The 25902-nt window shown below is 44.2% G+C and overlaps 1 protein-coding gene across 5 annotated transcripts in view; it reads right to left on the bottom strand.

The window, feature by feature from the left end:
- Positions 1-2796: 2796 nt before the first annotated feature.
- The window catches only part of LOC105473556 (shisa family member 6), a 333829-nt gene continuing 310723 nt past the window's right edge, over positions 2797-25902 (bottom strand). For 3 of the 5 annotated variants that reach the window (XM_071082355.1, XM_011727367.2, XM_071082357.1), the window contains 3 exons: positions 14968-15024; positions 10939-11091; positions 2797-9087 (listed from right to left, as the gene is read on the bottom strand). In XM_071082355.1, the coding sequence (XP_070938456.1) occupies positions 8537-9087; positions 10939-11091; positions 14968-15024 (761 nt within the window). In that variant the 3' untranslated portion in view covers positions 2797-8536. The remainder of the gene's footprint in view (positions 9088-10938; positions 11092-14967; positions 15025-25902) is intronic. The other 2 variants (XM_071082356.1, XM_071082358.1) reach the window with 1 other exon arrangement.

Raw genomic sequence — 25902 nt, 5'->3', positions numbered from 1 at the left:
TGACATTTTAATGTGGTTGGATAACAAATATGAAAAGATCCAGTAGTTTAAGAAAAGTAAACCTATTTTCTAAGTTAAAGCAATTCTCCTTATTCTACTCTCAATATTTGACTTGACATTCTTAAATTAAAAAAAAAAAAAAATTATTGGCCAGGCGCGGTGGCTCACGCCTGTAATCCCAGCACTTTGGGAGGCCAAGGCGGGTGGATCACGAGGTTAGGAGATGGAGACCATCCTGGCTAACACGGTGAAACCCCGCCTCTATTAAAAATACAAAAAATTAGCCAGGCGCGATGGAGGGCCCCTGTAGTCCCAGATACCCGGGAGGCTGAGGCAGGAGAATGGCATGAACCCGGGAGATGGAGCTTGCAGTGAGCCGAGATTATGCCACTGCAAGCTGGGCGACAGAGCGAGACTCCTCAAAAAGAAAAAAAAAAAAAAAAGACTGCCTGGTCTGGACTACTCATTTTGTTTTAAATGAGAATATTGAGATTTGAAGAGGAGAAATAAGTTTTTCCAGATCACACAACAAAATTTTGGCCCAGCCGGTACAAGAAACAAGGTCCCCTCACTTCCAGTCCAGTACTCTTCAACTGCATCCTGTTTTGATAGGGATAGGAAAGTTAAGATGGACAGGGCTGAGGAAGACAGCAGGATGGGTACTTCACAAGCTCTTTCAGCTACCTAGAAGCCCAGATACAATGTGAGTATTGTTTTGTGATGATTAAGTGATAAAATATCAGACACTGGAAGGATCTTGAGTCTATCGAATTCTCCAGTGGTTACAGATGAGAAAACCAAGGTCCAGAGATGACATTGGCCAACACATCCAGCACATAAAAGTCATTGATTCCCTTATTCTGGTACTTTCAAGGCACCCCTTTTCCAGCCTCTGCTCCCAAACCCTTTCTCGGTTTTCCATTCGTAACATTTGTAGCCCAAACAGTGAGTGTCCTAGGTCTTCTTAGATCCTTGAAGGAAATCTTTTCTTGCTGCTCCCTAGAGGTTTTGAGCTTCATTCTCATGCTAAACCAGAGAGGAGAAAGAAGAAAATTAGTGTCCTAAGTGACACTGCAGGTGGAGAGCTGTCCAAAACTCCTAGAATCTCAGCTTCCAACATGAGTTTTTTGTTGGCCTTGGCTTATTAATGATGGTGTATTAAAACCTCATTCATTCAGATCTCACCAATTTGGAATTAGTGACAGTGGTGGTCAGGGTCTGAATGGAGGTTTACCTTTGAGGACCAAAGAGAAAAAGCTGAACAAATAGTTAAAGTTAAGAATATTTAAAGGGAGATATTTAGCCTATTTAAGAAAATAGTCTTTTAAAGTATTTTAGAAGCACCATTAAAGCATATTGAGAGCTCTCTGATCCACAACTCTTGACCATTTTAATTTTAGTCACGTTATTCTTACATATTCAATAAGGAATATTTCCTGAGAGTTTCTATTAGGGAACATGTTTTAGTCTAATTTAGTCATTATGTTTAGGCATTATAATTAAATTACATTTCACCAAAAAAATTCCCCAATTCAGAATTTGGGTTTTTTTTGATGGGGATGAGGGTTCTTTCCAATAATGGATATAGATTAATGAGTTTTTCCTGTACTTGTAATATGTGTATGTGTATGTCCGTATACTTGCTATGAGTCATAATAGGTTAGACACAATAACTTACATGTAATTGCACTGCGATAGTGATTGTTGTAATGAGTAAATACATTTCAGAGTATGTGTGGTTATGGGTTATAATGTACAATAATAAACCGGTTTGTAACTTTGTCCTAGGTAATGAATGTCAATGACAGGAGAGAATGAGAGGATTTTTGGAAATAAGTCAGTGCCTTCAATGAGAAGGATTTTATTTACAAGGGAGTTGGAGAGTTGGTAAGAGAGTGTGACTGACTGTGGATTCTAGGAACTGTGGAAGTGCTGAAGTTGGGTGTTTAGACAACTGTCCTGTTTGGCAATACTTTGTTTGCTGAACCTGAACCCACTGGTATTGAGGTTCTGGTGAAAATCCAGAAACAGAAAACAGATGACTTTAACAGCAAAAGTGAACATGTGCCAAAGAAATAATATTAAAAACATGTCCAGAAAAAGAGAATCTTCAACAAAACTCCAAATCTAAATCAATTTTCATGGTGCAATTTGATTCTCTGGGTTAAATGGCCTGGATACTTAACTGGCTGTACTCCAGTTACCCATGGTAACTACAAGAACTAACTCAAAGATCAGACTAAGACCTAATGTCCAAGAATATTAAATAGTTCTGGGCTAAATGAGGATGGATAAGGAGCCAGAACTTCTATTAGGTCGGTGCAAAAGTAATTGAGGTTTCTGCCTTTACTTTTAATGGCAAAAACTTTTAATTATAAAATAAAGCCGTTTCAACTTTTAATGGCAAAAACCTCAATTACTTTTACACCAACCTAATAATTCTACTTTGAATTAGTATACGTTGTCCATTGACACTTGTCCGAGGCCTGTCTTCCCACATTCCTCATAGTATTCATTGTAGAAAGCATTATTGTGGTTTACTTGGTAATCATAACAGTCACTCATTGCAAGTATAAACTTTTGTGATTTTTGTAAATTTATGCAGTTGTACAACCATCAGCACAATCCAGTTTTTAAAACACTCTTTTCACCCTCACAGTTCTCTAGCTCCTATTTGCAGTTAATCTTTGCTCCTGTCCCCAACTCCAATGACCTTCTGCACTCTTTCTTGCTTTTTAATTACTTTTGGTTTTGACTCTGTAAAAGTCAGCACCTGGCTACTTAAGGAGACACACATTATGTTGAAACGGCTTTATTTTTTAATCCATAAATATCTGTTACTGACAAAAGTGGAAAAATCCTTAAGACTAAATCTTACTAAAGTGTATTTGTTTACAGTACATGTAGAATGTGCTTTGACAGGTAAGTAGAACGATGAGATTTGTACAGAGAAGCAGTCACTAGAGCACTGCTCACCATGAAGCTTACGTATGAGTAACGAAGAAACTGCAAAGATACAGATAGAAAGGTACTTTTCATCAGTGCTACCATATAATAAACATGAAATTCATAAATTGGGCTAATGCATAAAAATGTTCATTAATCCCCCCTTAGGAAATTGTGTCCCCAAACTAAAAATATTACAGTAAGAATTGCTTTTTATTAGAGAATTTCAAGAATTCTTTACTACAAAATGTCTAGTTGAGTTATAGAACTAGAGGAATATTTGCCACTACGAAGCCAATGAATGAGTCCTCCCATGGCGTGGCATTCAGGGGTCACTGCAGGGTGGGCAGCAAAGTTAAGCAGGGTCTTCTCCTCCCTCAGGAGGGAGAGCATGAAGGAAACACACAGCCACAGCATTTCTCTGACTGATGGAAGGTTAATGTGTTTCCTGATTTACAAGATGGGTTTGATGATAACAAACTTGGACTCTCCATTCTTGCTTCATAAGCCTTCACCGGGAGGACGGTAATGTCATGAGGAAGGGCTAGAAAGGTACTAGGATGGGGTGATTGCCCCTTCCTAGCAGCCCAGATAGTGAGTGATGCCTTCTCCTCCAGTTGGAATGGAGCCTCAGTGTCCAGACTTGGTCTTCAGGACGCACATTCCAGAGTGGGATATCATGACGTTCATTACCACACAAGAGCCTATGCACATGTCCCTCTGCAGCTTGAAATGAATTTCCCAGCTGCCCTCAAGTACAAACTTCATGCCTTTGTGGGCAAACCTCCAGACCTTTCTCTCCAGCCAGCTCCCTCGCTGAAATTGGAACCGCCTCCCTCCAGCTATAAGGACCGTATCCAAAATGGAAACTCCAAACTCAGAATTCCCCAGAATTCCACAGCCACTTAGGATGGTTTAGGTGTGTCTCTACAAGAGGGCTTCCACGGCACACAGTTGGTGACCTATTGAATGGTTAGGCCCTTAAACTTCAGGTACGAGGGCATCGCTAGGTGGCCGAGCCCATCAGGTCCACCCCAGGCTCTAGTGAGGAGTGCGGTCCAGGACATCTGAGGACATCACTGTGGGGCAGGCGTTGTGGGATGTGTGCAGCTCAGTGGAGGTGGGGAGGAACGGGGAGAGCAGGTGCTGGCAGGGAATGAAAACCCTACAATGTAAGAGCTGGATGAAACTTCAGAGCTCATCTAGTCAAAGCCCCTCATTTTACAGATGGGGAAACTGAGGCACTGAGTGGGGAACATGACTCCCCCTCGGAGACAAAGCCAGGGCTGGAAGCTGTGTCTCCAGAGCCTCAGCCCTGTGCTTTTTTTTCTCCTAGAGTATGCTGCCTTCCAAAAGCAAATATAGAGCCCAGGAAGACATGTCCTTCATATTGAATTTGCCATTAAAATGCTGCATTTATAAAAAATAACATTTGAACCCTGAAAAATACTTCATTAAAACACAATGCGCTTTCTTGAAAATACTCCAGAGCAAAATCTCCCAGATTTGGAGAGCATGACAGGAAATGTATGTGGGAGGTAACATGCCAGCTTTTCGCAGGGCAGGCCTCTTCTGGAGTCCGAGTGATTGGCAGCCCTTTCATTTTTAACTTGGGTTAGGTGCACAGTTGCTTGTGGAAGGAATATGAGGGTGGAGGCTGGTGACAGACAAGGTATCTCTGAAGAAAACAGACTGAGTTTGATGGCAGGGATGTTGGCGTGGATATTCCTCCATGCTTGGAGACTCAGGAGGCCCTCAAGTCTTTGTGGACAAAGGCGGATAGGTGACATACACAAGCAGGAAGGGAGCAGGTGTTTTGAAGCAGTGGCTGAGAACCCTCAAGGATAGGAGTCTTTGGCCAGAGCAGGAGCTTCTGGGCTAACATTAGGCTGGGTTGGGAGCTTCAGGGGACTTGCTAGCCTCAGGAACCAAACTGACCATGACAGGCCATGACATCTCAAACCCAGAGCTCCATTCCCTTCCTCCCAGAGCTCAGACGGGGAAAGCCCTTGGCTCTGTGCACTGGGGTATCAACTCACAGGGGCAGGAGATGAAGGATACACCAATGAGGCAAATAGAAGACCTGAAGAATGTCTTTTTCTTCCATTGTTTTCATTGAGAGCTCTGATTTTTAGGAGCTGGATATTATAGGAAGACCAGGAAAAAGAAATTAGGAATGGAGGAAGATAGAAGGAGGAAGAGGGAGATGAGAGGAAGGAATGAGTGACCTGGCATGGAAATCTGGGGTTTTCTGAAAATCAGGAGTTTCTGGAAGTGAGAGTGGAAAGAGGGGAGGAGAAATTTGAATTGGGGGCAAGGTTGGAACTTTCTAAGAGGCAGATGAATGGCCCAAGACACTCCCAAGACACTGGGGAGCCCTGAGGGCAGAAGCCCGGTTAAGAGGTGAAGGAATTCTTGGCAAAGCCTTTTTGACTCAGGAAGGCATGGAGCCAGGAGCCTGGAGCAAGACAGGGAAGGTGGAGGTGCAGGAGGGATTGTGAGAGCTTCAATGCCATCAGAGGCCAAGGAGACCAGGCAGAACTTTCAGGGCAGGAGGGAACCTGTGCAGATTCCAGTCCATTCCTGTTAGAGCAATAGAGATGTGAAAGAATTAATAAAACAAGGAGAGGGAAATCTTGGGCTTTAGGCTTCCTTTGTGAGGTGGAGGGGGCTTTTACTGTAGGGGTAGATGGTACTTCTATGTATGACAGAGGCCACCAGCCTGCTTGGGCTAGAAATCATGGCATCTAGGTTCTAGCCCCAGAAGCCTCTTTTATCTGCTACATGAACTTGCCTAGTGATGTGGCTATGCTTGTTCCATAAAGATGGATGGGACAGCTGAATAAATGGGATACCTCTGTGTCCCAGTTATGACATAGTTTTTGGGATTTTGAAATGAGGGACTGAATTGGAGCAAGTTTGTAGACCTATCTCTATTTCTTTTTTCTTTCCTCCTTCCCTCCTATCCTCCCTCTCTCCCTCCCTCCATTCCTTGCTTCTAGACCCAAAGGTGAAGCAGAAGAAATCCTTGAAAAGAAGTAACCATTGCAGTAGAATTTTCCAACCCAACTGACATTAGAGACTTTCACCCAGACAGTGGTATGGCTGGGATGAGAAATGTCTTGGAATCAACTCGTCAACAACCCCTGAGACAGACAGAAACCCTGTCAGAGACAGGGCTTGGGGAGGACCCCTGGGGAAAAGTGTCACCCTGGGGGCTGCAGAACTTGGTGCTGAGAAGCTTTGACACTGGAGATGGGGTCAGCTTTCTGGTTTGGTGTGTACCTGCATGTAGACACCAGGGAGGGGCATTCTCAGCCACTCAGGTCCTTTCCCCTCACCACCAGCATCCTGCCTTCAAGGGACAGCCACAGATTAGAGGATTCAAAGGTGCTGGGCTCAGGGCCCCAGCTGGGAGCCACCTGCTCTATTCAGACTCACTTCTTCCTTTCCAACCCTCTTAGCCTCACCTTCTGGAACAAACTCTTATAAACCCCTGGGGACCAGCCCTTAAGAAGGTTTATGTGTCTGTGGGGAGGAAAGCGGAGAGGGTAGTCCTTGGCCTACCAAGGGTTACCAGGAATGCGTCCCCAGTGTGGGGGCTGAGGGTGGCTTTCACAACCCCCAACCTCCATCCCCCTAAGACCCATGTGATGGTTTCCTGTTCCTGTTGGGAAGCACACCCTGGGGAGGGGAGATGGAGATGAGAGCTTTGGAACTCTTGAAATCAGTGAAAGGAAACAGTCCATTGCTTTCTCTGTGGTTTGTGGACTTGGTTAGATTAAAAATCTCCAGGGCTGACACCGAGAAATTCTCCTTCTACACTCGCCTTTTTAAAGGGCCATGAGGGCAGAATTGAGGGCAGGTAAAACCCCTTTTATAAGGGCAGTGCTGTTGGATCTGACTGTTTTAAGGATCACACCTTCACCCAGTAGTCTGGAGTTGATTCCCCCAGCCCCAACCCAGCGGGTGCCCTGGCCCTGAGAATGAGGGAACCCCTTCTTTCCCCCACCAGGCTCTCTGGTCTTGGGGGAGCGGATGCTGCTGAATTCACTGTCAGCTCCCCAGGAGGAACTCACACCATGCCCACCCCCAGGCTGGAGATGGGGAAGAGGCTGAGGTGGGCGGGCAGTAGTGGCCCCCCCAACAGAGCTGAGGACCATGGTCTACCAGGTGCCCCAGTGCCTGCAGAAAGGGACGATGCTGTGGGTACCTGCCCAGTTAGCCCCTAGGCCAGTCGCCTGGAAGACCATTGTTTGCTTTTGCTAATAGGTCTTTGTCCTTTTGATCCAGAGGAGGCACAGATCTGAAGAAGGAACAGCCAGGAGGAATGAAGTTGCAGGGAGGATGTGGGGGAACGGGAGACAGGCAGTAGGAGTGAGCTCTGAACTGAGCAGGTAGACAGAGATGGAGAAGGAAGGAGAGGCAGACAGGGTGCAGGACAACCACCTCTCATCCTCCTTGTCTGGGGGCTGAAGAGCCCCTCTCTAGAAACCTCTGCCTGGGTCCTGCCGGAGGTGCATGTGTGAACAGGTGGAGCCCTGCAGGATGCAAATGTTGAGCCCGAGACCCTGCACATCACAGTGGCCCTCCCCACCCTGGCTCTCTGGCCACCGCAGGTGCCTCCTGGGAGCAGAGCAGGGATGGAGAAGGCGGCCTGAGTGGCAGTCATGGTCAGGTCTAGAAGCCTGGAGGGTGTGTGGAGATGATTGGGTGTCTGGGAGAGCCAGAACCCCATCGCTACTCCCCTCTGGGACGGCTACAGCCAAAACCCCAGAGAACTCAAGGGTGAAATCCTCAGGGCCAGGGGAGGAGCACAGCCCCCAAAAAGGACAGGCCCAGGGTCCTTATGGGCGGGCAGTCAGCTGGAAGGGGGCGGAGTTCCCACCAATGGGGAGGCAGCTGAAGGAAGGGAACCCCTCTGGGTCCTGGGGTTGAGGGGAGGGGGCGCAGGGCCAGGGTTGGGCCCTCAGGGGTCAGCAAAGGAAGGGCCACTCAGTGGGGACCAGAGAGTTCCAGCAGGCAAGAAAAGAATCATTATTGTGCTTATGGACACAGCAGCTCCCTGGCTCTGAGAGAGCGAGCAGGCAGTTTTTAGGCACTAGAAGATTTCTGTGATGCGGTTCTAGGTAAATGAATGAGACCGAGTAGCCTATTCGGTCAGCCCACTGATTGGACCCGCTGGCCCCTTCAAACCCAGACAGCTTCGGACCACGGTCAAGCAAGGGTCTCTTTGCTGACAGAACCTGCAGCTGAGTCCCCCGGATGGAGAGAAGGAGGCGCGAGATGGAAAGGGAGTTGGAGAAGGTGGTCGGGGGTGAGAATGGGGCCTGGCCCCCTCCTCACTCCCCGTTGACTCTTCTGGAGGAGCAAGGGCGATTGCTCTTGGTCCTGGATCTAAGCATATTGAACCAGGCCATCGGGGCTCTGTCCCCGGGGGTATGGCTTTTTGGGCAAAGGTGGCCCACCCCCACTTCCTACAGAGGGGACGAGGGAAGGGAGAGTGGCAAGGCTAGAAGCTCTGCTCCCGGCCCCTCCTGGCCCCTGCTCTGCTCTGCCACGCCCAGCAGCCCCGGCCCTGCCCCGCCGGTCACACGGTCACTTCGGTCTTGCTGGCTGTGTAGCAGGTGTGGTGGCCCGGGATGTAGTGCAGCTGCTCCACTGTGTTGTGTCTGCGCGAGGCAAAGGCATGACGCTTGGCTGCCGTCTGGCTCTGGCCCAGGGTGGCGTACGAGTTATTGGAGGCACTGGGATGAGAGTGCATCTTGCTCATACGGTAGCGGTCCAGCACGGGTGTGGACACAAAGACGTCTGTGTGCGAGATGGCCCTGGACAGCGACTGCTCGGGAAAGGTCGTCCGCTCTGGGGACAGCAGCGGGTCCTGGGAGTGCAGGCGCTCTGTGGAGAGCAGCTGCTCGTCGGACAGGATGCGGTCGTATGGCATGCTGAACTCATCTGCCAGGCCTCGATCCGGGGACAGGACCCTGTCCTGGGACATGGCCCGGATGGGCCGGCGGGGTCTTTCCCGTGGCAACGGCTTCTGTTGGGACATCTGGATGACATTGAGGGGGAGGGTGCCCCGGGCAGCCAGGTCAGGCAGGTGCCGCCGCCTCATGTAATACTCGTCAGCCTCCTTGTCGGCTGCAGGGGAGAGACAGAGTGAGAGAAGGCAACTGGGGTGACCCTGCAGCCAGGACTCAGATAGAACTCTGCACCCCTCCTGCTCCAGCACAGACCTGTCAATCTTCAGGGATAATACGGTCAAACTTCTTTAGTTATGTATTAGGACCTGGAGGCTCAGACGGGTGAAGGGTATATTTTCCCACTGAATGTGCAAACCATTCTCTGGGGGCTTGTTAAATGCAGATTCTAATTCAGTGGGTCTGGGGTGGGCCCAAGAGTTTGCATCTCTAACAAGCTCCCAGGCAATGCTAAAAGTCTCTGGTACATGGACCACCTTGAGGAGGGATATGTTAAGGGACTTCCTCAGAATCCCCAGCATGTTCAGGGCAAAGTTGATGGCAAGCTCAAGTCCCTGAACTCCCCCTGGTCCTGGGCTGTATCTACACCACGGTCCTGAAACAGAATGGCCATCTGTCTTACTAAAACATCCAAATAGCAGCTCCAGAAGCTTTCTGTTGAGGTCCAGAGCCAGCCTCCTGCTAGAATAAAGTAAGGTGCTCAGACTAGGAAATACTTGTGAAAATGTTTAACTGGTACCTTAGGAACATCATAACACCTTCTCTGTAGTAACAGGCAATGCACAGAAAGCTAATACATGGGCCTCCAGTCCCCACACAGCCACATAATCAGCCTACACACGCTCCACCTGTGCCCATAACGCAAGCGGGTTGGAGTAATCTTAGATGTGCGCCTCATTTAGGTGCTCCACCTTCCTCTCTATCCAGCAGGCCCTCCTAAGCTCACACTGCTCTCTGTACCCTTGAATTTGCCCAGAACTTGCATGCTACACAGACACCTACTTGAACTTGCAGGTTATACATAAACCTGCATTGCTCCGAATTTCAGAAATGAGGCCTCCTACACATGGCCTTCTAGATCTCTGCAAAAGTGTGGGAATTCTGCCTGCTCTTCAGTTGACGCAGCGGGATTGCTGACGGGTATCCTTCCTCCTGAGCCAAATTTCATCACCTCGGGATGATTCCTCAGGTTATCAGACAGTCCCATCTCTAGCTAGAGACTCTGCGTTTCACTATGGAGGTGGCTGATGTGGACTTAGGCTGCACTGCTGTCAGGGTAGGTTACCCTGAAGCTTTCAAGCAAATGCTCACCCCTTGAGGCTCCTACTGCCATTGGGTGATCATCGAAAGAGACTCATGGGAAAATGAGATGAGAAGGTCCAAGGCCAGAAAGCTAGGGAGGAAGAGCTGTCCTTTAGGGAACTTTTTTTTTGACATTTTTGTATTTTCAACCCATTGATGCCCAGAGTCTCCCCGGACTCCAGAGGCAGAGCTGGCATCACTGGATAAACTGGACTGGACGGATGAAATGGGGTGTATGCATGGGAGGTGAAGGATCTCAGGTCCTCAAGACACTGTTGGCTGGGTTGGAGAGGGAGCTGGTTTGTGGTTCTCTGGGAAGGTCTCAGAGAAAGCTCTGGCCATTGCTAGCCTCTATCCAGTATAGGGTATACAGAAAGGAAGGCCCATGGTTTGAAGAAGGCAGATGTGTGCGGGACTGGGGGAAGGCTTTCTCCTGCAGTTCAACTGGTGCATGAGTTGGAGGGCTGTCTCCTATGGGGATGTGAATCTGAGGATTCCATGGCCTTCTTTCTATGTATGGGAAGGATGGACTTAGTCCATAAGGAACAAAAACTAAGAGCTTATCTATTCTCTTCTCCCATCCTGCAACTCCTTCTTTATTCTTGGGATTCGACAGCTGTCCTATGGGGTATGGGGCAAGAGAGTGTGGCCTAGGAAGATATCTTGGAGCCCCAGAGACAGACCTCAACTTGGGGGAAATTCGACTTACTTAGCCTCTTCAGAGACGAATACTTGCTGGGGTTGGTCTTTACTGCAGACTCGTAGGATGGGGGCAGGTGGGCCAAGTTCTGGAAAGAGCGGGAGAAGGAGAGGTCATAGGGCTCGGTGGCTGATGTTAGGATGTTGTTCATCCGTGGCTTCTCTGCAAGAAAAGGGAGGGGTGTTTTGTGTTAATGAGGACCATGTCTGTGGCAGGCAAAGGGGACAGCTATAGGTTCTATTCCCCTGCTTTCTGCCTCACCCCTGATTCGAGTCCCCATCTGCTTTCCTGGACCTCCTCCATGCTTGGACATAGCTTGGTGATACTGTTGACTCAGTTTCCCTCATGCTCAGTTCCAGTTGTCAATAAGCCTAGGGGCAGATGCTGTTTTAGTCACCACCAAGAGATTTTACCATTCTGTGAATGAGAGACTCGACTCTTGAGTCTGCGGAGGGAATTCTCTCTCTCAGTACATCTCTGGGTTATCTGCTGAAAACGTAAGCCTGATGGAGCTGAGAAGCATCATAAAAATCATCTACTTCTGTATAAAAGTGCCATCCTTTTCCTAATAGCTTTAGGCAAACCTAGCTCTCAGGCTCAGAAAAATCTCAGTTGGAGGACATGGAGTGACTTCTGTGATTTATGTACCCATAGAAGAACTGGGTCCTGGATGCAGCTCCACTGAGACCCAACCCATGCTCCGTCCATGGCATCCTTGCACAGCTCATGTAGCCCCTTTTCCCCTCTCCAAGCTCTGCACTTGACAAGCCACAGTGAGTCACAGAGCTATTTTATCTTACTCTGATTCCTTTCTCTGAAGCCCCCCTTAGCCATCTCTAAGCTGCTGGAGGAAAGAACCTAGACAAAAATGCATAGCACATTATCCCTACTTTCTTCTTCCTTCCCCTGAGTTAGAGCATTGTGATGCAAGAATCTGAAGAGATGGAAAGGAGTGTTGTTCAATGCCAGACCTGGGGAAAAGAATGGAAGGAAAAGTGGAAGAAAAGGTGAAAGGGAGATGAGAGGGTGGCTGATGGGAGCACAGTGCAGTGTGTGCTGAGCTCAGGGCCAGATGAGTGACACAGGAGAGGAGAGGGGGCATGCAGGGCTAGTGAGGGAGGCAGTGAGGATGAGGGGATGGAAAGAGCTGGAGATCCTGGGGAAGAAGACCAGCATGCCTCAGTGCTTCATGGACTTGAGGAGGAGAAGCCACAACAAGAATTCAATGAGTGGCTGCCATGGGAAATGGGGGTACCATTCCCAGAAGTGAGGCAGTTGGGCAGCTATAGTCTCACTGTGTCATTCCTCAATCCTCTTTGGTTTGGGACACCTCAAGGCCAAAGAAGTTCTGAGAGGGGGCAGGCTCTAACTTTAGACGAATGTGCAGGAGGACTGCCATACCTCTTGGCAAAGAGAGTGCAGAACCATGGAAAGCATGAATTCTGTGGACTGTGTGAGAGGTGGGAGAGAGAGAAGCCCTCCTAGGCATTGTCCAAGGGCAGCCCCAAGCACCGGGGACTCCTGGCTTCCCTATCCCTTCCTGCCTTCACTGTCCCCCCCAACACTGGGGACTGAGCCAGGAAAGCTCAGCCAGTGAGCTGGTGTTCATGCCAGCTTGGGACATATGTGAGGGGGGTGAGGGGTGCTCTACATCCCCATCAGAACATGCTGTACAGAAAGAGCCTCCCTGGCATGCATCAGGACAGATGCCAGGAAGTGGAGTGAGCAGGAACTTGGGAGTGCTGCTCCTCAGAGTGGGTAATAGCCACTCATCTCTCAGCACTTATCTCTTTACTTTGGCCATGCTGGAGAAGAAGGAACCTCCTTCTGCCTGTTGGCATTATGCTCTCAACAAGGCATCACTCAGCTCACTCACTTCCAAATGCAATTTTCCTGGATACTCTTGTTCTGCCACTGTGTTCCAGAACATACCCCTGAGCCAAGGCCAGCTCTCCCTTGCCTTCTGCCTTCATGGGATCACCGTTGCACAATCTCCCTCCTATGGCAATGCCTCCTTTACTCTTCTCTATGAAATTCCCCCCTCACTCAAGATGTTTTGCTGTGCCAATGTCCCATCTTTTTAGCCTACAGTAGCTGTTCTTTAAGCCTGTATTGCTCTTCTAGTCAGTTCCACCCAGTTTAGTATCTAACTGATCTCTAATAATTTGACTTGAGTTAGGATTGTGGATCTCCAAATATTGCAATCTCCTTGACAGCAGGGCTTTGCTTTCCAATTCTTTTGATTCCTTCATAGTGCTTGGCCCAGAATAAGGATCCAATTAATGCTCTTTGTAGAGAACTAACTAAGTAGACTCAGGCCCCCTCCTCTCTTGATAGGCACTCTGCCAGCTCCTGGGAAAGAAGGGAACATCCAAGAAAGCAATGCAGAGAAAATTCTACTCTCACTACATTGTGAGCTGCTCAAGGGCAGGGACCAGGTCTCATCAACTCCCATCTCCCTGCACCGGTTGGAAAAGAGAAGAGAGGAAGAGAAGGAGGGAAGAATGGCTCCTACTGTTGTATTCAGGAGTCTGCTTGTGTTGGCTCCTTCTGGGGAAAAATCAGCTCAGTAGTTGTTCTTTCAGAGTGTGACTGAGCAAGTGGGAGCTCTCCTTGCATGCCTTTTCTGGCTCTTCCTTTGGCTGCTTAATTACTGTGGGCATCCCCCAGGCTCCCTGCCTTTGCCTTCTGCACTGCTCTTTCAGTGCAGAGTGCCCCCACTCCTGAGGCTTCTGTTACTGCCTCCAAAGCTTGACTCACATCTTCAGCTCTAACCTTCCTCCAGACTTCATGTCTGCATTCCTGCCTGTTGAATATTTTTTTCTTGCAAACTCCAGGTGTGCAGATCCAAACTCACTGACAACTCCATCCCCTATACATACTGGCAGTTTTTCTGATTCCTTCGATTGTGTTAATAAAACCCTCATTTTTCTAATCAGTGTCATCATTGGCTCTCATCAGCCATATTCAGTTAGTAAGGAAGTTTCTCTAATTCTTTCTTCAAAAGGTTTCATATCTCAACCGTCCTTTCTTTTCCCACTGTCAGCATCACCACTGGTATCAACCTCTTTTCACTGATCTCCCCAGTTTCTCCCAGTGCTAACTTTTTAGACCCCACAACCTGATAAATCTGATCGTACTATTGCTTTCATCATTTATTTCCACCTGGAGCATAGCACATGAAAATATTCTAATCTCCTCCTCCTAATTATAATATCCCTCAGCTTCAATGCTGAGGCACACTATAATCTGACACGACAGCGGTAGGTCTCTCTACCAGGTGGCCTGTAGGATTTGTCATTGTTTTGAGTTTTTCTCTCACTAAAAGCTTAATGATGTTTTCACTCTTTCACAGGAAAGAGACAAACATGACTGATAGAACATAAGACAGCCATGTACATTGTGAACTATCAAGTCTTGAGCAGGTGCCAAACATAGGTTTTCTCTGTTCAGCTGTGATCTGGTGGGAGGATATTATAACCTAAGAGGGAAACATGGTTTTATAACCCTTGGGTACTATGCTAACACTCCTCCACTCAACAATTTTCAGCCTCTTTTTTTTCTGCCAAGAGGCTGAAGCCCAAATCAGTTTTGAGTTTTATCAAATCTTAATTAGTTTGGGGAGGATCAATACAGTTTAACCAAGTCTCATGTCCTTCGTAAATGACATCACAGGTAGCTTTGAGCAAAGGAGGGTGTTCCACTCCTTGCTGTGGACATACGGAATTTACGACTGTAAGAAGTGATACAGGTGGTAAGTAGAAATGGGTCTGTGGCAAGTAGAAATGGGTCTAGCCCCTTTCTGTTTATGTCAAGGGATCATTTTGATATCAGAGACAGAAACACCAAGGGGAAAATAGCCTACAAGTAAGATAAGAGCATTGTGGCCCTGGAGGAGGGTGGGCCCGTGGCTCCTTGCACCTCCTTAGCTTCAGTGAGTTAATGACCATGTGTTTGATGCCCTGATAGGCATCCGTCCTTAGACTGGTGCCACTCGAAATGAGGAGGAAATGCAGAGTGCTCTCAATCATCTCTCACCATGTGGCGGGATCTGGGTAGCACTGCTCAAAATCGGATGGCTATATTGATGATCACCTGAAAATCACAGAAAAGAAATTTTTAAAGAAGAGTTCAGGCATTCCACCATCTCTCCAACATAACAGCATCTCTCTTTACCTCTAATGTGCTTCTCTGACTTAAAGGAAGCACTTCTAAGAAAGGCAGAGGTCATTGTATGAGGCTCCAAGAAACGTCCCCTGCTGTTTCTGTCTCTCTCCTTCTGCAACAGGGCTTCCTCTGTCACCATGGTGACCCACCCACATCTCTGGAGGAGGCCAACCAGCCGTAGAGGCTTTGTAGGGATGGGTGGAGGAGGAGAAGGATGGAGAGTAGGGAGTGTTTGGCAGGTATGCGTGCATGCGGGCATGCATAGGGTGGGGGAACTAAGCAGGGGAAGCAGATTTCTTTGAGCGTTGGGTATTAGGGTGTGTTTAACCAAAATGGGGGTGCCCTGACTTAAGGTGCTTCCACTTTACAGGACTTTGATTTGTCCCTAGGCCTTTATACAGGAGGGTCTGGATGCACCCTGAGATGCAGCAAGATGACCTGAGCTGTCCACTGCCTGAGATCAGCAGTCCTGGATTCTAGGCTCTGTCCTGCCTTTAACTGACACAGCCTAATAGTACAAAAGCATCTCCTTTATTAATAATATTCCACTTAGATGGAATAATCCACACAATTAACACAGTTACAGTTGCCAAAGCCTGAAGTTCAAGGCGTTCCAAAAGCTTTTACAATTGTTGGAATGAAAATGTGGCTGACCACTCCAGTGCACTCCGGCATTCTATGATTGCTTCAGCTGAACATTATGTTCTTGTTTTTCATTGTTGCATGTAACTGATTTCAACTAAAGCAAAGGGAAGAGGAGGCATGAGGCCCTTGCTTTAGTTTACCTAAACCGCAGATGACAGCCCTGTCCTTCTTGCAGTCTAGAATTTTCATTTCCTTACATCTTGTGACTGAAGCCTTCTTCCCTGCCTTTGGCCTTATACTCTGGCTAGTCGTTCCATAGCTCCTACACTATATTCCATTTCCCTTTCTATTCTCTAAATACCAGGGCTTCATAACACTCAGGCATCTTAGTGAAGACTTCAGCTCTACTCCAAGGTTTACATCCGCTTGCCCAGATTAATAGTTCCCAAATTTACAACTCTAGCCTGAGGTCATCTTGATTTGGAAGGTTAGATTTTATGCTTATGGACATTCCCTTGAAATTCCTACCCTCACCCAAATCATTAAGTCCCAAAGTGAGCTCTTCATTTTATTCTGGTGTCCGGGCTTCTGTCCATGGTACTGATGTACCGTGGGCCTGGAATGTGAAACTTCAATCATCGTCACCATTTTCCTCCTTTCATCCTCCATATTCAGTGTATCCCGAAGTCGTCTTCACTGCAGCCATCTCCTAAATCCAGGCCCACAATATATCTTTTTGTCAAGATTTCTTTTAGCTCTGCTCTCAGTTTCCAAGACAAATCCTGTGAATTCCTACCAGACAAAATTTCGCAAACCAATGGAATCATCACAGCATTCCCTTGCTGAAGGCTGGACTCTAAATAGTCAAGCACACAGGGCTGGGTGTGGTGGCTCACGCCTGTAATCCCAGCACTTTGAGAGGCCAAGGTGGACGGATCACGAGGTAAAGAATTCAAGACCAGTCTGGCCAACATGGTGAAACCCTGTCTCTACCAAGAATACAAAAATTAGCTGGATGTGGTGGCATGTGCCTGTATTCCCAGCTACTTAGGAGGCTGAGGCAGAAGAATCACTTGAACCTGGGAGACAGAGGTTGCAGTGAGCCGATATTGTGCCAGTGCACTCCAGTCTGGGGGATAGAGCAAAACTTTGTCTCAGGAAAAAAAAAAAAAAAAAAAAAAAAAAAAAGTCAGGCACACTATCCAATGTGGGTGGGTTTGGGAAGTAGGCCACAATTTCTCACATGAAGATACTGTCCCTTCCCAAGACAGATTAGGTTGAAGCCAGGGAAGAAACTATTTGCCAAAGGTTGAACCAGTTCTACACTGGACCTGAATTTAAGCAAGAAGAGAGAATCCAGAGAGATTAAAAAACATTTTTTTCTTGCTTGTCCTCCAGAGGCAAGAAGAAAACTAGTTCCAATGAGGTTTTGTTGTCGTTTGGTGTATTTGTTTGCTTTTAAGCCATATGGCAGGATCACAGAGAAATGGGAGAAACCCAGGTCATTCGATCTGGAGTTTCTGGAGAGTGGCAGTTAGCAAGAAACACTTCTAGACTTCCATCTCAGAGTTTAGGTGTCACCAGGAAAGGGTTATTGATAACTCAGATTCACTTAATAATTGCTGATAACCAATTATGCTTCTTGATCTGTGCTGAACACTTTCACAGGCATTTTTAAAAACTCATTCACAGTGATCTTCATTTAAATGGGGACTGAAGTAGAATGAATATATATTATTGGCCTACCATACCTTAGTTGAAATCTTTATTGTAATTTTTTTTTTTTTTTTTTTTTTTGAGACGGAGTCTCGCTGTCACCCAGGCTGGAGTGCAGTGGCCGGATCTCAGCTCACTGCAAGCTCCGCCTCCCGGGTTTACGCCATTCTCCTGCCTCAGCCTCCCGAGTAGCTGGGACTACAGGCGCCCACTACCTCGCCCGGCTAGTTTTTTGTATTTTTTAGTAGAGACGGGGTTTCACTGTATTAGCCAGGATGGTCTTGATCTCCTGACCTTATGATCCGCCTGTCTCGGCCTCCCAAAGTGCTGGGATTACAGGCTTGAGCCACTGCACCCGGCCTCCAGATGAAGTCACAAACAATATATGTCTTGATTTACAAGTACAGTGCTTTTCCTTTTGTTTGAATCTCACTTAAAATGTTTCATTAACAGCAGATTTTTCCTACCTTGGCATTAAGGAGAGCATTTTTAAGTTAAGTATAAGGATGAGAATAACCATAAAATAACCACTGTGACATTTTGTTGTATTTCCTTTTATTTCCTTCCCCTTATAAATGATTATATGAGTGCTTACAGATACCCTCAACCCCGACTCCCCCACCTAAATAGTATTGCAATGAATAATCTTGTATATGTGTCATTTTGCACACAGACTGTAGTTCTTACAATGAATTAAAATAGAGTGATTTAATCTTCACATGTGTGCAAAATGACAATTGTGTGAGACAATTGGCTGTGGCATTTTTATAGTAGTAAAAGCAACGAAACCACCTAAATACTCATACATGCATGTACTTATGCACACAGATAAAAATATCTAGTTTTTGCTTATGTAATCATGCTGCATATACTACTTTAATCTTCTTCATGCCTAATGAATAAATGAAAGTGTCTTGAATGTATTTTTATGTTTTGAAATATTATTTGAAACACCTTATATGGTTCACAATATTCTTTCTATAGAATAGTCTATTCTGTATGCCTCTATATCATTTAAGCATAATATATTTAAGCATAACATATTTAAGCAGGTCCCCTATTTTTGGTATTTAAATTGTTTTTTTTGTTGTTGTTTTTTGAGACAGAGTCTTGTCCAGGCTGGAGTGCAGTGGCGTGATATCAGCTCACTGCAAGCTCTGCCCCCCGGGTTCCCGCCATTCTCCTGCCTCAGCCTCCCGGGTAGCTGGGACTACAGGCACCCGCCACCAAGCCCGGCTAATTTTTTTGTATTTTTAGTAGAGATGGGGTTTCACCGTGTTAGCAGGATGGTCTCGATCTCCTGACCTAGTGGTCCGCCGGCCTCTGCCTCCCAAAGTGCTGGGATTACAGGTGTGAGCCACCGCGCTCGGCCTTTAAATTGTTTAAAAGTTTAATAATGTTACAGCAAACAACCCTGAGCACACATCTTTGGTGATGTCTCATTTCCTTAGCCCAATAACTAAAGGCAGCATTTCCAAGTCAACACACTGTCAATTGTCTAGCAATGTGACACGGGAAATTGATAGATTTCCTCATATTGAACCATTCATCTGTCTATTACTGAGAAATATCTTATTTGATTCTGGTGTCTTATTATTTTATTACAACACTGGATTCTATTTTCTTGTGATATATGTGTATGTATATATATATATATATGAAATATGCATTCATAAATAAAATTTGTAATTTTTGTGCTAACCCCCAATCAAGCTTTTGTATTAAGATAATTTTGTAAAACCAAGTGAATAACATTCCATCTTTTTGTATGCTTTGAAACAGTATAGCATGAAGCATCTGGTTTTTGGATGTTCGGAGGAATGCAACAATAAAAATGTGTAGTGTCTTTTCGGGGGGTCCTTCTATTGGCACAGGGCTAAACGCTTGGAGGGAGATTGTGTTGTCATTGCCAGTTTAGAGATAAGGAAACTGAAGTTTGGGGAGTTTGAATATGTTGCCGAATGTTGCGTAGTTAACAGGTGAAACTGGGATGTGAACCCAGGCAGGCTGGTGCTAGGCCCACATTATTAACTATGTAATGTTATGTATACTGCCTTCCCATACTTGGCGACATGATCCTTGCATGGTGATTCATTCAAGCTTTCCAATTTCTACATTCAATTTGCAATATCAATGTTTGTTTAAAAAAAATCCATTGGACATTTTAAACTTCATTAGCTTAAAACTAAAACATCACTCACAAAAATCTCCATATATGAAGTTGGACCCCTTTTCTTCTTAATTCTCTGTGTCAGTGTTTTGTGGATTAGTAATTTATTCATATTATTATTCTCTTTCACAGAATTACCTCCTATACATATCAGTTCTATAATGTTTTAACTCTTCCAATCATTATTTTATGCTTTTGAATTTGCTAATTCCTGCCTCCTAATTTTTTTTGGTTTCATTTGTAATTGTTTTCTCATTTCCTGGCTTGAATCTTTGATCCATTTATTTTCACTCTTTTCTGTTAACAATATACGGTCTTTAACTATGAATTTCTCTCTGGCACTGTTCCATGAGCAACAATACACAGTGTTCTTATTGTTGTTATATCCTAAATGATCTGTAATTGCAGCCTTGGTTTTCTCTTTGACCCAAGAGTTATTTAGTAGAGTGTTAAAATTCAAAATGTTTGGGTTTGTTCGTTTGAACTTTTGCCATTAATTTTCTATTGTATTGTACTGTGGTCAGAGAGCAGAGCCTGTACAAGTTCTGCTTTTTGGAACTTACTGAGATTTCCTTTGTGGACTAATATACAATCAATTTTTGTAAATGTTTTATGAGTACTTTGAGAAAAGATACATTTTCTTTTGGTAGAGTACAAAAATGACATATACCTATTAAAGCAGATACCTATTATATCTATGAAATCCATTATTCAGTTCCTCTGCATCCTAATTCATTCTTTGCCTACTTAATCTCTCAAAGACTGAGGGCAATGTGTTAAGGTCTTCCACTATTCTTGTGTTCCCTTCCTCTTTCTATTTGTTACAGAATTAGTTTTATATATTTCACAGCTACATTATTCAGCACAAAAAGCTCATGACGCTGTGTCTTCTTTGTTGCATGTACCATTTATTGACATTAAATAAACCTTTCTGTCCTTTTTTTTTTTTTTTTTGAGATGGAGTCTTGCTCTGTTGCCCAGGTCGGAGTGCAGTGGTGCAGTGGCACAATCTCGGCTCACTGCAACCTCTGCCTCCCGGGTTCAAATGATTCTCCTCCCTCACCCTCCCGAGTATCTGGGATTACAAGCTTCCACCACCACATCCAGCTAATTTTTTGTATTTTTAGCAGAGACATGGCTTCACCATGTTGGCCAGGCTGGTCTCAAACTCCTGACCTCAGGTGATCAACCCGCCCCAGCCTCCCAAAGTGCTGGGATTCCAGGCATGAGCCACTGTGCCCGGCCCCTTTCTGTCCTATTTAATGCCTTCTTTTTGCCTTTAAGTCCACTTGATCTGACATTTATTTTGCCATCCAAGCTTCCTTTTTGTTTGCACTTGCCTAATAAACTTTGTCTAGCCTTTTATATCTAACCTTTCTGTGTCATTTTATTTTATGCTTATCTTTTGATGACAGAGAGAGAGTATTCTATCTCATGTGGTACTTCATGGGTTATCCAATTAGCTAAAAGGGATTCCTCATTCTCATAGAATGGTCCTTCCTTCATTGGAGTATCTTCTCTTCTCTGCTATAGTTGTGTAGTATGATCATGCCTTCTCCACGAAGCCCAGACCCCAGATGTCAGGGCTACTTGACCAAGGATGAGTGCTTGACTTAACCTAAGTCCATTCAAGTCCCTACTCCAGAAATTAAAAATCATTATAAGAGAGAGTTTTGGTGTCTCTGTATGACTGTACTCATGACACATAAACTAGGTTGCTATGGGCACTCATGTGGGTTTGGAAGAGATAAAGTCAGTCTTTAGAGACTGGGGCATATTGTATTTTCCAAAAATGGCTACAGTTATATTTCTAGTCCCACATGCTCTCCCAGAACCTTGCCATCCCCTCATTAGATAGGACTTATTTTCCTGCTCCTTGTAACTGGAGGCCCGTGTGACTGTCTCAATGAATAGAATACAACAGAAGTAACCTTGCACGACTTCCAAGGCTAGGTGCAAAAAGTGTTACGACTTTCACCTGGCTCTCTTTCTTTTGGCACACTCAACCTTAGATTCCAGCTGCCAAGTTGTAAGGAAATCCAGGCCACATGGAAAGGATACATGTAAGGGCTGACAGTCCCAGCTAAGGTCTCAGTTGACAGCCAACATCCACTGCCAGCCCCGTGAGGGAACAAGACTTCAGATAGTTCTGACCCACAGCCTTCTAGCTGTCCTACCTGAAACAACTGGAATGGAGATGAGCCATCTCCACTGAACTTGGCCCAAGTCGCAGATGTATAAGCAAGCTAAATGTTGTCTTTATTGTATCATTTTTATTTGGGGATAGTTGTAGTCTCACATGCAACTATAATGAATAATACAGAAAGAGCCTGTGTACTCTTTGCTCAGTTTCTCCATTTTGCAAAAATACACTACTCAAAATCAGAATATTGGCATTAACACGGTTAATGTACAGAACATTTCTGTCAACACAAGGATTCCTCTTGTTGCCCTTTTATAGCTGCACCCACTTCCTTCCTGCACCCATCCCTTCCTTAATGCCTGGTAACCAATAAATCATTCATTTCCATAATTTTGCTATTTCATGAATGTTATAGAAATTGAATCACACAGTATATTAACTTTGGGATTGGGTTTTCTTTCAGCAAGTGTAATTCTCTGGAGATTGTTCCAGGTTGTTGCATGTGTAAATGGTTCATTGCTTTTTATTGCTGAGTAGTGAATATTCCCTGGTATGGATGTATCATACTTTTTTTTTTTTTTTTTTTTAAACCATCGACCTGTTGAAAGGCATATGGGCTATTTTCAGTTTGGGGATATTGTGCATAGAGATGATGTCAACATTCATGTGCAAGCTGTCATGTCAACATACAGCTTCATATACCTGGAATAAATACCTAGGAATGCAATGACTGAGTTGTATGGTAGTTGCATATTTAATTTTTAAAAAGTCTTCCAAACTGTTTTCCATAGTGACTGTACCATTTTACATTCCCACCAAAAGTGAATGAGTGATCCAGTTTCTCTATATCCTTGCCAGCATTTGGTGTTGTCATTATTATTATTTTTTTAATTTTAGCTATATATACCTTAGGTATGTAATGATATCTCATTATGGTTTTAATGTGCATTTCCCTCATGGCTAATGATGTTGAACATCTTTTCACGTGCTTTTCATCTATATATCTTCAGTATAAAGTCTTGTCATTACTTCTGCTCATTTTAAAATCAGATGGCATTTTCCTGTTAAGTTTTGAGAGTTATTTTTATATCCTAGATATTAGTCCATTATTAGATACATGGTTTGCAAATAGTTTTTCCAGTCCATACCCTGTGTTGTCATCGTTTTAGTGCAGTCGTTTGCAGAGCAAATGTTTTAATTTTAAGTCTGATTTATCAATTTTTAAATTTTATACATTGTGCTCCTGGTATCAAGCCTAGGAACTCTCTTCTATCCCTGAATCCTGAAAACAATTCTCATGTTTTTTTCTTAATGCTTTATAGTTTCATATTTTACATTTAAATACATGACCTATTTTGAGTTAATTTTTATATGAGGTAGGAGACTTACGTTGAAATTCTTTTTTTTTTTTTTTTTTTTACTTATGAATATCCAATTGTAAATACCTGATCTATTTTGAGTGAATTTTTATATGAGGTAAGAGACTTACGTTGAAGTATTTTTTTTTTTTTGCTTATAAATATCCAATTGCTCTAGAATCATTTCTTTTAAAAGATCATCTTTTTTCCACTAAATTGCTTTTGCACCTTTTTCAAAAAATCAGTTAGATATATTTGCATGGGTCTATTTCTGAGTTTTCTATTCTGTTCCATTTATCTATATGTTTGTCCCTCTGCCAATGCCACACAGTTTTGATTACTGTTGCTATATGATATTTCTCGAAATTGAGTAGACTTATCCTCCTACTTTATTTTTCTTTTTCAGAATTCTTTTAGCTATTCTACTTCCTTCGCCTTTTCATATCAATTTTATAATAATATTGTCTATAGCTACAAAAAATCTTGCAAGGATGTTGGTAGGAATTACATTGAATCTGTACATTATTTTAAAGAGAACGGGCATTTTTACTCTGTCTAGTCTTCCAATACCTAAACATGGCACGTATCTCTATTTATATTGCACCATTTTAATTCCTTTGACATTTATACTTTAAAAATTATTTTCTTAGTGGCTGTTCTAGGGATTGCATATGTGTCTCACCTCATCACAATCCTCAGCATTAACTAATTCCAGTAGAATGTAGGAACTTTGTTCCAATACTGAATCAATGAATCCTCCTCCTTTGTCTTATCATTGTCATATATATTACATCTCTCTCTCTATGTATACATATGTTACACCCAACAATGTATAAAAATTATTGCTTTATATACTTTTATATCTTTCAAAAGTTAGAAGACACAAGAAAAATATGTTTACAAAGCCACATTTGTTAACCACATATTTGTTAACCACATTTACATTAACCACATATTTGTAATTTCTGGTGTTCTAAATGTCTTCTTGTTTAAATTTCTTCTTTCTTGATAATGAAATTTTAAATTTATTACCAGTGGAACTGTTTCTTCTAATGAAATCTTAGGTAGAAGCCCAATTCAGAAGACAGATGGAAATAAAGCTGCTCTGGATGAGGCAGAGGTTGATTGAGTAGGAAGAGTGCTCACACTCCATCCTAGACACTATTCTTTACACAGTGGTCCTTGAGGCACCTGCAAGCAACCCTCAGGTATCTCTGAAGCCATTTTGGGAAACGCTGTCCTAGAAGCCCCTTAAGTGACTGCTTTGATGTGAGAATAAGGTGGTCTTCACATAGAATCATGTTGGCCCCCATCTGAAGGAGGCAGAGGAAGGCACTGAGCTTACACTTAGGCAAGAACTGCAAAAGCTTCCACGTGGAATCTTTCTTTTTTTAATTTCTGAAAATGTGTCAGTTTGAGGCAACAAATAACTCCCTTTATCTCAGGGTAAAAGAATTTTAGAACCTATTTCATCCTTCTATAAGATGTTTTTAATACTGAATGACTCATCCCAGCCAATATTCTAACAATTAATGTGTGTGAATTCAAATGTGTGAACTCAGATGAGCTATGTCTTAATGTCTGTTTCTTTTCCGCCTGAACTTTCCTTAGTATTTCTTGTAATTCAGATTTGCTAGCAAATAATTTTCTCAGTCATTGTTTGTATGAGAATGTTTTTACTTCACCTTCATTTTTGAAGATTAATTTTGCTGTTTGTAGAATTCTTGGTTGACAGGCTTTTTTTTTTTTTTTTTCTTTTAGCACTTTGAAGAGGTCTTCCCAACTGCCTCTGGCCATTGTTGTTTTGGTTGAGAAGTCAGCCATTTATTGTACTGCTGCTCCTCTATATGTGATGAGAAGGCAAGGGTATCTCCCAGTGCCCCAAATCCGCTGAGTCTCTTTTGACCACAGTAGCAGTTGCCAGTACTCACAGCCTGACTGACCCAGGTAGAACCTCTGTGCTGACTGATCAGTGGGGAGGGTGGAGCAAGCTCTGGACAAGAATGTCTAGAGCTAATAAACCCCTCACTGTTCTTACCTGAAGTTCAGCAGTTGTTCAACCATAAATGCTTCTCAGATTATTGTATACCTTTGGTCAATTTCCAGAGCACTGAAATGGCTGTTTTTATAAATTTTCTCTAGCTTCATAATTGCTTTATGGGGAAAGGATCTGCCAACCTTTTTACTGGGGCATGACCAGCTTCACTGGGGTTCTGGGCATAGTCTCCCCAGTCATCCTCTAGCTTCCTAGTACCCTGGAGACCTCAGTGCTCAGCCAAAGAGATGCTAGAGGGAAGTGGAGATGAAGGGGAAGCTCTGGTTGTATCCTCAGTCCCTGGGTAGCTTAAAGGCATCTTAAGATTTTTTGGTATTAGTAAAATTCCAAATACATTTTAGGTTGAACATTTTGTATCCTGGGAGAACGATATCTGTGTCCAGATTTCAGACTCATTCATACATATTAATAGTTAGAATACTGACTGGGATGAGTCATTTGGTATTAAAGATATCTCGTAGAAGGGGGAAATAGGTTCTAAAGTTCTTTTGCCTCAAAATAAAGGGAGTTATTTGTTGTACCAGACAGACACATTTTCAGAAATGAAAAAAGAAAGATTCCACATGGGACTCTTTGCAGTTCTTGCTCTAAGTATAAGCTCAGTGGCTTCCTCTACCTCCTTCAGGTAGGGGCCAACATGATTCCATATGAAGACCACCTTGTACTTACATCAGACCAGTCACTGAAGGGTGCTTCTAGAACACTGTTTCCCACTGTTAAAGCCACTGTTTAAAGGATAGTGTCTAAGGGATGGAGTGTTAGCATTCCTTCTACTCAC

The sequence above is a fragment of the Macaca nemestrina genome, chromosome 17 (assembly GCF_043159975.1).
Source record: "Macaca nemestrina isolate mMacNem1 chromosome 17, mMacNem.hap1, whole genome shotgun sequence".
NCBI lineage: Eukaryota > Metazoa > Chordata > Mammalia > Primates > Cercopithecidae > Macaca > Macaca nemestrina.
This window is presented reverse-complemented; position numbering and strand designations above follow the sequence as displayed.